The sequence below is a fragment of the Salminus brasiliensis genome, chromosome 20, assembly GCF_030463535.1.
Source record: "Salminus brasiliensis chromosome 20, fSalBra1.hap2, whole genome shotgun sequence".
In the NCBI taxonomy this organism is placed as follows: domain Eukaryota; kingdom Metazoa; phylum Chordata; class Actinopteri; order Characiformes; family Bryconidae; genus Salminus; species Salminus brasiliensis.
The window spans coordinates 11,738,824-11,750,284 of NC_132897.1; the positions used below are offsets into that span (position 1 = coordinate 11,738,824).

Sequence of the window (11,461 nt, forward strand, 5' to 3'; positions counted from 1 at the left end):
TGATGTATGTAATTTACATAAAAATGATTTATGTAATGCGGGTCTAGACAAAGAATTAAAGTCAAGTGACAGCCTATTTTTAAAGTAAAAAAAAATAATAATTATTTATTCATTTAGAGTTCTTTGTAGTTCTAACACATGTAGGGTTTTTTTTACTCACTTCTCCCAAACTTTATTCCTTTATTCTACAGCTTCAAATACACGCACGTGAACGATTATGCAAATTAATGACGTCATTTCCTTACCGAGGAGTTGCAACTGAACCCATCTTACACCTCCTTCTGCAGCAGCTGGATGTTGTCCTGTCCTCCTACAAAGATCTTGTGACAATGTTGTTTCTTCCTGCCTGACTTTTGTTTCTAATGCTTGTTGACTGGCAGACATTTCTATAAGCACTGTTGGTCTAAAGTTTCAGAATGAAACAAACTCACGATCCTCCCACCTTATTTAAAACCCCCCTCGAACCAAATACAACAAAAAACACCGAGTACACGAGTCTCTCAGTCACTGGCCAGGAGTCGACCTCGACCTCGACCTCCAGACGTGGTGGAGTCGAAGCAGTCGACTCTTCATTAGCAGCGTCTGTGTGAAAGCGGTGAGGACGCTGGCAGGAGGACGACCAGAGCGGCGAGGAGCATCTCTGTAAATCTCTGTAAACCTCTGTAAGTCTTTTATTCTACTCGGTTAGAGAAACTGCTTTCAGGTGTGGCTAAATGTGAGATGTTTTACAGGTTATAAAGGTAGCTGATGAACTGCAGCGTGAACAGTTTACTCAGTTGTGACAGTGATGTTTACTAAACTGAAACACTGACAGAATTGTGTTTATCGTTTAGTTAGCTAGCTAACTACCTTTAATACATGTTAGCACTAGCTTGATTTATTACAAATAAATACAAAATAAATAAATACTAGTTTCAGCTCAGCTCGGTAAACTAGCTACTTACTTAGCTATTTTTTGGCAACGCAGCTGTGAGTCGATGTTCGTCTTCTTCCTCTTCTTTAAGGTAAATTTTATTTACTTAGTAGAAATGTTTGGCTAGCTAGGATAGCCGGCGTAACACAAACCACTTTCTAGTTAGTTTAGTTTTTTTTGTGTTTGAGAATGTGCGAGGTGAGAGGGTAGGCAGAAAGCTTTAATGAATTAAATGAGCATGTAGCTATTATTATCTCACGGTCTCCTCAGAATTGGCGCTGAAGCTTAGAGTGCGTGAGTCGGCTCGTGAGTCGGCTCGTGAGTCGGCTCTTTAAATTTTTAATTAAATCGTTTAAAAATGATGATGCCTACAGTTGGTTGGAAGTTTACCCGTCCTTATCATGAACGTCATGGCCATATTGGGCGTTCAGTGATTTCTCTGAACTTTTTTCTGGGGTTTTTAGTAGAAAAATACTAGATTTGGGACTCATGTTTAAAATGTTGGGGTTTCTGATAACAGGTGTCTAAACTTCATTTAATTGTTTAAATGGTTTTATATTTCCATCTTGTTACACAACCAAAGCTCAACTGCCTGATTAAAAAAAAAAACAACAACGTATTAATTATTTAAAATGACATAAATCATAGAAAAATACAAGATTAGGTGTATGTTTTTAATTATTTAAATGATGTGCTCAGTGCTGTTGTGTTCAGTTATTTACTGTTTATTTGCTGTGTATAATTGGCAGTATTAATATTGTACACTTTCAGCTAGCTGTGTAAGCTTAAGCGGCACGTGCGTGACGGGGAGTGTGAATGTGATTTGTCTGCCAGGAGAAAAAAAAAATAGATTATAATAGAAATGTACAGATTGTATGTTTTACAAATGTAGTTGGTTTAAAAGGTGAATGTTTGAAATGTGTGTCGATGTAAAAATTATTAATGGTAAAAGAAACTCAAGTTAATGTACTTCTGTAATGGACTTCTTGTTGTATCTGCAGTTTTGCGTATGAGGAGACGTATTTGAGCCTTTTCTGATGCTTCAGTTTCTAATAATGTAGACTTGTCTTTTCAGTAAGAACAGTAGAGCTGTTAAAGAGCTGCGAGGTGTAAAACTCTACCTGAAGTTGAAATAAATAGTCTCTTGTTTGGCTGCAGTTTCGTCGTCAGCAGTAAGATTTTCTTCTGTATTTGGTAGTTGATCATTGTGTGTAATATCACACAGCTCCTGGTTTGAAATACACTATGAATGCAGTAGGGGGAGAGTAGATGCACTAATGGACATTTTCTACCTTCAAAACATTTGAATCTGAATTTAGTTTTTCTTTTTTTAAAGTTTAACAAATATTTGAATTTCAAACTTCATTACGATGTCCGTCTGAATAAGTAATGTTTCTGTTTGTGTTCATCACAACAAATTATTAAAAACTACCTTTCTGCCTTGCTATTGTAAGATCAGGGACCCAGTTATTTAGTTAAGTGATGAATCTGTGATCATGTCGACTGTCTGCTCTGTAAAGTATTGTGTATTTTTATTTTCCAGGTAAATCTCTTAATGCTGTCGGCACTGCAGACTTTCAGTTCCTGTCTGACGGCATCTGAAGCACCACACCAGAAACTTCTCTCTACCCTGGATCTGCACCTGCTTGCTCATGCAATTTTCGAATGCTTTTTATCATGCAGATACAGGTCAGCAGATTCAGGTAATCTAGGGTCAGACTTTTGCTTTACTGGTTTATATCTTTATGTCTTGATAAAATAAGGTGCAGTGTGACTGGATCTGTTCTGGAAGTAATTCTGCAATTCACTGAAGGCAAGAAATAAACATTTAAAAAAAAAACTAATAGTTTTATGTGCCTTATTTATTATATAAAGAGTCTCTTTTTTATTTTATTGTCAACTTGGTATAAAAGTAGTTAGTATAAACAACATTGTGTTAAAAAAAATAGCTTAACCAGTTGTTTGACCAGCTGCTCTCACCAACCCCGCTCTGTAATTTACGTGGTCTAAAACCTGAGTGGCTGTGCTTCCTAAATGCTTTCACTGTTCAAGATCACTCGCAGTTAATGGTGGAATGTCTAGGAAGGAAAAACATTACACCATCTGACTTGTAGCAATAGTGACCACCTATTACAGAAGAGCTGAGTTTAAACTCCAGCTGTAGTTTAGCGAGCTCTTAAGGTCCACCCATTCTTCCAGTAATGTGTGTAAAAGCAGACTGCATGGCTAGGTGCTTGATTTTATACACCTGCGGCAAAGGGACTGAATGAGACATTTGACATTTGAGGATGTGTGTTCAAATACTTTTTGTCCATGTAGTGTAGTCATTTGTTTCACCATGATATGTGCCCCTAAAATCACAGCTGCTGTATTGAACGGACTATAATGGCTCTGTTGTAACAGATAAAGCACCTGCATTTCCCCCCCACTCTGGCAGATAGGAAGATAGATAGGGTAGATAGAGCATTCATTAAGTATCAGTGTGCTGGCAAATTCAGGGTGGGGTTTTTGAGGCATGATGTATTGCTGTGTTCTATTATTCATTAGACTCACCCTCGACCAGAGCTGATTGCTGTTGTGTTGTTGGAGCACATAGCAAATTAAGCTTGACAGGTATTGTAGGGAGTTCATTTGTGATTAGTTAAGAATGTGTCTGCTTATATATTGTCTTATCCACCGTATTACATTAGTATCAGTCAATCAAAACAAAAAATTTAACAGCTGATGATAACATTACCACCAAAACATCCATTTTTAGCCCCTTCAAGAAGACCAAGTCGAAGGCTATGTTAAGACAGACAGTCCATATTTGAATTTTGGCGTATCTAGATTGTATCCGGATTGGTAGTCTGCACAGGCCAAAAACCACATGGAGTCTGATTTTTGCTAATCGGATCCAAACCAATGGAATGCTTTTACAATCGGATTTGTACAGATGGGTCTCAGTCTGAACGCACAAATCAGGTTTCATGTTAGTTACTGACAGCAATGTTATATTGATGCACAAATCCAATCACAGCACTTGCAAATAACAGTGTGGACGGTCATCTCAGCAGATCTGATTTGAGGAACAAATCCAATTTGCCTACAGTCTAAACGTAGCCAAAGACCCCAGTCCATAGAACGCTGGACCTCTTTCCACAAGATCCCTGAGTGGCCATTCCAAAGGCAGAGTGAAAGTCAAATAGTTGTTATTTTTATATATATATATATAATGTGTGTGTGTGTGTGTGTGTGTATAAAAAAAACAAAACCGGACCATAAAACTGTAACATAACAGTCTTGACTTGTTATATTTAAGCTCCATTTTGGTCTTACAGACTAATGAACCTTCTTCCAGTTGACCTTGGTGCGGTCAACTGGAGCCACTTTTCATTTCATCACATTTGCCATATTCATTAATGATTGATTTCTGTCTTTTCAGGATTCTTCAATAACCTTGTCTCTGAGTGATGTAGAGTGTTGCGCTTCTGTCTTCATGGTATATTTGTGGCCAGGGCTACAGATTAACCAGTGACTGGACCTTCCAGACAGGTGTCTTTATACTAAAATCACTTGAGACACAGTCACAGCACTCAGGTCATCTCTATTACACTAATTGTGAGAATACCAGCACCCATTTTTGCTTGTTTGTTTTTTTGTTGTTTTTTTTTTTTTTTCAAAGTTATAAATTATATTGACCACGATTTCATTCATAAAAGCAGTAAAATGGTTCTTACATTTAATGTTGTTGATACTTTGTATAGACACCATATGAACATCTATTCAGCCTACAGCAGTTCATCCCTGCATTTTCACACTAAAGTTAAGTGTTTCATCTTTTTTTGTTTTGTTTTTGTTTTTCTTTTTTTTAAGGCACAATATACGCTCACAAGAACTGCATAACGCTGCAAAACCTATTTACATATTTATGTAAAATCCTGTAATATTACGTTCTTTATTGGTGAATCTGCAGATTCCACTTCTAACTGTAGGGGGAGCCCAGGAGCAAGAAATGCCACTTCTGGCATGATTTAATGCTGCTGTAAAGACATGGTAACCAAAACAGCCTGTTTAACACTAAGACACAGAGAGGTTGGAAAATAGTCATAAAAATGTCCATAAGACATGTCCCATTTATGACATCCTCGAGATCACTCACTCAGCTTTATACGTCATTAACTCAGTGCCTTTCATTTCAGAATTGACTCTCACTTAAGATCCCTCTGCTCTTCTCAGCATTGTGCTGTTTGAAGGGAGGGTTAATGACAGTTTGAACATTAAGCAGCAGGACACAACAGACAATCTGGAGCATTCAGCAGAGCTCCAGACTGGGTTTTATGAGCTGATAAGGACTTGCAGTACTGTGTGTGTGTGTGTGTGTGTGTGTGTGTGTGTGTGTGTGTGTGTGTGTGTGTGTGTGTGTGTGTGTGTGTGTGTGCGCTCACATGTGTTGTCTCCCATGGATGTCATTTATTGTCAGCACTCCACCCGGGGCTTTGGGTTGCTAATTGAAAGTCCATTGCCAGATTCATTGCGCACACACACACACACACACACACACACACAAGCGTAAACTCACTACTGCCTGTCTACTCAGTCTGACCATCAGCCCTCTCTTGCTCGCCATTATGACTGAACAAAACAGTGCTTTGAATGTACGTGGACATTTACTGTAGTGCATACTTACATGTTTTACATCATTTCTAGGGATGCGCAGTGATGTTTGTATTAGATGATGTAATCCAGAGCAGCAGAATGTTGTACCCTCTACAAAAAATTACCTTAAAATCTACCTTAAAAGGAGTAAAGAGCATCCAGGCCACCGTATAACTTATATCCACCGCCTTCCATAGAAGAGGACTTGGCGTCTATGGTTGGAGCACTAAATTTAAAACATCTACCGAAGCGTCCATGTGTCTGCTTTTATCATTTTGTGGATGGGAGACCCACACCAGAAACATTAATAAGCACTCAACATGTCTGCCTCACCAAGCTTCATAACTGAGCTTCAGTGGTGTTGGTTTCCCCTCCGCAAAATGGTAAGAGCAGACAAGACACAGGTCCTTTTTTTTTTTTTCTATGGTATCTACCCCACAAAAATCTGATCTTTTTGTTGCGTTTAAATGTTCATTAGTTATGCTCTTATTAGCATTAAAGAGCCTGTTGCAACGGAAGCCAGACTTTTGAAGTGTAGTGTATGCGTAATATGTACACATACATACATACATACACACACACACACACACACACACACACACACTATATATATATATATATATATATATATATATATATATATATATATATTCTTGCTACCCAGGCAGAGCTGGGCTGGATCTGTGTCTGAAGTTGATGAGAGAATAATCCAATCATTCATAATAGCGTCCTGCTCTGCTCCCTGCTTCTGGATCATTTTTCTAGCACTACAAAACATGTTGATAAACAAAACTCTACCCACTCATTTATGCTACCAGAATGTCAACAATTTAGTAGATTTTACAGGGCCCATGTCTTCTGTTTATCCCATAGTTTATTGTTTTTCCGGGGATGCACGCTGATGTTTGAGCTGTTGTGTTTGCTAGAAATTGTCACAATTCATTTTTACCATCTTCTATCAACACCACACCCACTATTGCTACTACACCAGTGTCCCTGCTGTCTAATGGTCCGTTGTTTAAATAAGGACTGGTCACTATTAGTGCAGCAACAGAGGGGCTAGTCTATAAAACCTATGCTGTGAACCTACAGGTGGTGGTGCATAGAAAGTATCCAGTGTACATTGTAGGCGTTCTGAGTGAAGTGCATGGTTTGTGTACATAGGGATGAGATTGCTGAAAGTACTGGCTATCAGGTTAAACATGTTTGAATAGTGATAGGAGGCAGATGGAATATCAACAGCAAACATTCATTATGCTTTTAGCATATTAGCCTTATTTCAGGGCCACATCAATTATATTCTATTATATGTTAGGAAAATAATTCTAATACTATGTAGGGCCTCCTTTTGCTTTCAAAAGTTGACATGATTGTGTCTTGCAATTTCTGCATAGCACCCATTCTACAACGTCCCAAATGTTTTATTTTATTATACCATGTTAGAAATGATGTACAGTACTGTGCACTGTGAGGGAAAATCAAGTGAACACTGCCCTCAATGCGTTTCAGGTATGACCCTGAAACGAACGAGTGGAGCACCGATGTGGCATCCCTGAGCAGCCCCCGCAGCGGAGTGTGTGTCCTGGAGATGGATGGGTACATGTACGCCCTGGGGGGATACGACGGCACTGTCTGCACCAGCACTGTGGAAAGGTAGCCTGCATGACCATACCTGACATCTGCCTCTCACACACCAACCTGCTGCGAACGTTTAACAGTGTTCAATAATGACTACAAAGCTGAGGAGGCCCCAGAGGGCTTGCACTTGGGATTGTATTGTATCATAGTACAATGAGGAGAGATAAGTGAGAGGTGAAATCTTGTGTATGAAAACACCATATGGACAATGGAGGGAGTGTATTTTTGGCAAAATGCAGTTGTGTGTAATGTTTGCTGAAACACATGGCCCTGTAGAATGGGATGATCATGAGCAGCAGCACATGAGCCTAAGGTCAGCATGTCTAATGCATTGGGTTGTGGAGCAGTGAGACTCTGAAGTGGTGGAGCTCCATCCACTACCTTTGGGATTAGTTGGAGAGGCATTTGTGGTGCCTCTGTGGCAGTAAACACACACACTAGTGAATAGGGATGTGGGAACTCACTCTCCTCAGTAGACAGCCACCCCCCAGGGAGCAATTGGGGCACCTCAGCTGTAAATGCTTGTCCTGGGGAACAAACCAGCGACCTGGTCCTGGTCCCAAACTCACTTCTATAACCTTCAGGCCATGATTGCCCCAAAAATATAAGAAAGTGCCTTTAATCCTAGTAGTGCTCTTGGTTATTATACACAGGGTGGTGGGTTAAACTTGGTGGTGGCTCTGTAAAACTCCATCCTGGGAGGCTGTATCCTGGATGAGGCTGTATCCTTGGCTTTCTAAGCTGAGATATAAGTGTTCTGTGAAAACAATAAATGTATTTTACTGTATATTATATGTCATATTGTGCAAAAAATAACCATAACATCAAACATGCATTTTTTAGATTGTTCTATCTCAGCAAGCACAAACTACTAGTACCAGTAGTTACTACTAATGTGAAAAGGACACTGTGTCAAAAGGGAATTCTCTTCTCAGGTATGATCCAGAAATGAACAGCTGGACTAAACTGTCCTCCATGCGGCAGCCTCGATCAGGGGGCGTCGCTACTGCGCTGGACGGCTACCTGTATGTGATGGGCGGCACAGACGGAGACATGCCGCTATGTTCAGGTGGGCACTCAGAATCCCAGCTAGTCTGACAGAGTCTCATTCTCATGTCACTCAAAGAAATCTGCTCTGATTTGAGAGACATGATGTACTGAACTGTCTGAGGGGCACTGTTACACCGTTTACTTATACCAAGAATGAAATCATCACCCAGCACTCAATAATCAGTTATGGCACTTCAACTTGTATAATGTCTGCATCAGGAATGACGCCAAGTCTTCTCTTAATGGTATATATCCACGTACACCCCTGGACCAAAACAGACATAAACACACACACATGGCACAAACATTGACCCTCTTATAAATGGAATGTCCAAGAATATCTGCTGCCGTGTCTGTGAGAAGGCAGACTGGAGGAAACTCCCATGACCTTTCTCCAGAGTTTACAGCGCTTCTTTTTGTATATAAAAGAGAAAAACTTTTTAGATGTAAATGAATAAAGCAAAGTGATAGTGTGGTGAAACTCTGCTTAGTTAGAATACTTTATTACCCAGTGTGCTTCCACACACAGGTCACTTTATTAAAACCACCCACCTTGTGCCGCCACTCACTGGATACTTTATTAGAAACATCGAACTTACATTTATATTTACGGCATTTAGCAGACGCTCTTCTCAAAAGCAACTTACAAAAGTGCTTCGCTGGTGATTCTGTTTGTTTGTTTTGTAATATGTTGTATATAGTTCACATGACTATATACGTTGTATATCATATTTGATTAAATGTATAAATCCAAATAGATTTGTGAAATTTGTGTTAACGGCACCAAAAGAAATGCCTACACCCCCTTACTTCTGATTCTGATTTCCAGTGGAGCGTTTTAACCCACTGGACGGGACATGGCAGACTTGTGCCCCCATGGGTACCCCCAGAGAGCGTCCGGGGTGTGCTGTGTATCTGGGATGCCTGTATGTGGCAGGGGGGCGGGATGAGCTCTTGCTGGAGCTCAGCACTGTGGAGAAATTTGACCCCCACATCCTCCGCTGGACACCCGTCCCACGCATGAGGAACAAGCGTCACCAAGTGAGTTGTCATCAGCAGCTTGACTGGCAATGTTTCAGCACCCACGTCCAAAAAGTCTCACACTACTGTTCAAAAGTTTAGAACTTCCATTCCAAGATGTGAAATTTTGAAAAAAGTATTAGAGATAGAGATGATTTATTTCATTTCATTTGTTTTTCATTTTTACTAAAATTTAGATAACTACATTTGTAGAAAATTTGAAAATATTTTCTAGAAAAAACGAGAAAATATGAAAACAAAAACAGAAATTCCTTTTTTTACTATACAAAATGGGTAAAAAATATTAATGAAGGTAATCTCAGAATCAGAGTTCATCATTGAAGATACACGTCCAAATATATAATGTATGTCTAAATGTTTGTGGACACCCCTATTAATGAATGCATTTAAATTAGTGATACTTTTAAGTTGCACCCATTGCAGAAACAACAAGCTTCTCTAGTCCCTGTACTGCTGTTGGAGTACTGCCAATAGAATAGAAGTCTCTTGAGCAGTTAAACTCTAGTGTGGGCTAGAGGGGTACAAAGCCCCCCAGCACTGAGCTATGAAGCAGTGAAACTGTGTTCTCTGGAATGATGGCCCATACAATATGTTTGGGATGAGTTGGGAATGAGGTTGGGTGGTGATCATCGGATCACGGGTGGCTATGGCATTAAATCTTCATCTGTAGTGCCAGATATAACAGAAACAATAAAACAGACCAATGATCCTAGTTAATGAAGGAGAAAGCATGTTGCCATGATGCTGTTTGATCTTCTCATCGTGATAAACCTGACAGTGCTTTTCATTAATCTAGCCAAGAGCCGGCTCTACCTAATAAGCAATCTAAGCTGCCACCAGTGACCCACTTTTATTGGCAGCTATACATGCTTATGCCATAAATAGTGCCTCCACCATTTTGACGGGTTATGTTGTATGTTTTTGATCAAGAACCCTTCCTTTCATTCTCTGTTGTTAAGTTAATCTTGGTTTCAACTGCCTAAATAATGCTGACAGAACTAGTTCCAGATCAGGATATTTCTATCAGAGTAATCCGACGTTTCTGTTCCTGAGTATCTTGAAGTAATCCCTCTGTATTTAAATTATTATGTAAATGGCCCCCAAATGGCTAAAGCCCATAATGTATACACACTTCATCATTTATGAGAAGTGACTCTTGCTTTTAACAGTTCTGTGTTTGATGTATTGCACTCCACTGTTGCAGTTGGTGTGCTGTGTTTAGTGTACGTTGTCACTAGTTTGATGTGCTGAGTCAGCGGTTAATGCAGGACTGTGATAAATTGGACCTTGTGTAGGTGTCACTGCTGGTGTTTGGTGAAAAGCTGCTGGCAGTAGGAGGCTGGGACGGCACGTCCAATCTTCGAACCATCGAGACCTACAATCCTGACGCTAACACTTGGAGGTGAGAGCTAACCTTTTTCCTCCATTTATTCATCTGTCAATTTTCGCTCCATCTCATGCACTGAGTCAATTGTCCATTCATCTTCCGCTCATCTGTTTTGCCTCCTCTGTCTTTCCATCTGTCAATCAATCAGTCCAACCACTCATCCTGCTGGCTATTTTTCTAGTCTTCATTTTCAGCTCACTCTCTGTTTTCCTTATCTCTTACAGACATTTTGGATGTGTAAAGGTTTCTCATCCAGGAGGACAGAGTGTTTTGGTGAAAACAACCCAAGAGGACGCTTTATGACTTTGTGTATACTTGCCCAGTCCCTTTTTTGATAGTTACACAGCTCATATTTGACAGTATATCATTCCTTAATCATGATCATATGGACATTGTCCATATCTTAAAAGGGTGCAATATGTAAATGATCACTCACTTATTAATCACAGCTGTTTATTGGACGCTAACATGTCACATCACAGACTGACTATGTTTTTCCAATATATGAAAGTAATCTTACTTAAACTATGAAATAAAGGTTTCTTAAAGTATGTCTTTTGAAAATCAAGTTGTCTATTACTTGCTTAAACTAGGGTGGCCATATTTCATTTTTTTTAAAAGAGGACACTGGGAGGGAGTTAAATACCTCTAAAACCATGCATCTGTGATAGTATTAAGAATTAATTAATAGCATTAGGGCAGATAATTTCCTTTCATTTCAACTTGTGACATACAAGTAAAATACATTTTTAAAAAAGCAAAAATATAAACATAATTTAATTGCAATTGTAAAA

At 39.4% G+C, this 11,461-nt stretch overlaps 1 protein-coding gene across 3 annotated transcripts; it reads left to right on the plus strand.

Moving 5' to 3' along the window:
- Positions 1 to 306: 306 nt before the first annotated feature.
- On the plus strand, positions 307 to 11,199 carry LOC140542008 (kelch-like protein 25). Of its 3 annotated transcripts, XM_072664829.1 has the most exons (8): positions 307 to 662; positions 2,457 to 2,616; positions 4,338 to 4,447; positions 7,061 to 7,204; positions 8,125 to 8,258; positions 9,069 to 9,280; positions 10,576 to 10,682; positions 10,892 to 11,199. In XM_072664829.1, the coding sequence occupies exons 4-8, from the start codon at positions 7,140 to 7,142 to the stop codon at positions 10,968 to 10,970; spliced, it is 597 nt and encodes a 198-aa protein (XP_072520930.1). In that variant the 5' UTR covers positions 307 to 662; positions 2,457 to 2,616; positions 4,338 to 4,447; positions 7,061 to 7,139; the 3' UTR covers positions 10,971 to 11,199. The 3 variants fall into 3 exon arrangements, with proteins under 3 accessions (XP_072520930.1, XP_072520931.1, XP_072520929.1); XM_072664830.1 differs by lacking the exons at positions 307 to 662; positions 2,457 to 2,616; positions 4,338 to 4,447 and adding an exon at positions 4,696 to 4,948; XM_072664828.1 differs by lacking the exons at positions 307 to 662; positions 2,457 to 2,616; positions 4,338 to 4,447 and having other exon boundaries at positions 6,190 to 7,204.
- The last annotated feature ends 262 nt before the right edge of the window (positions 11,200 to 11,461 follow it).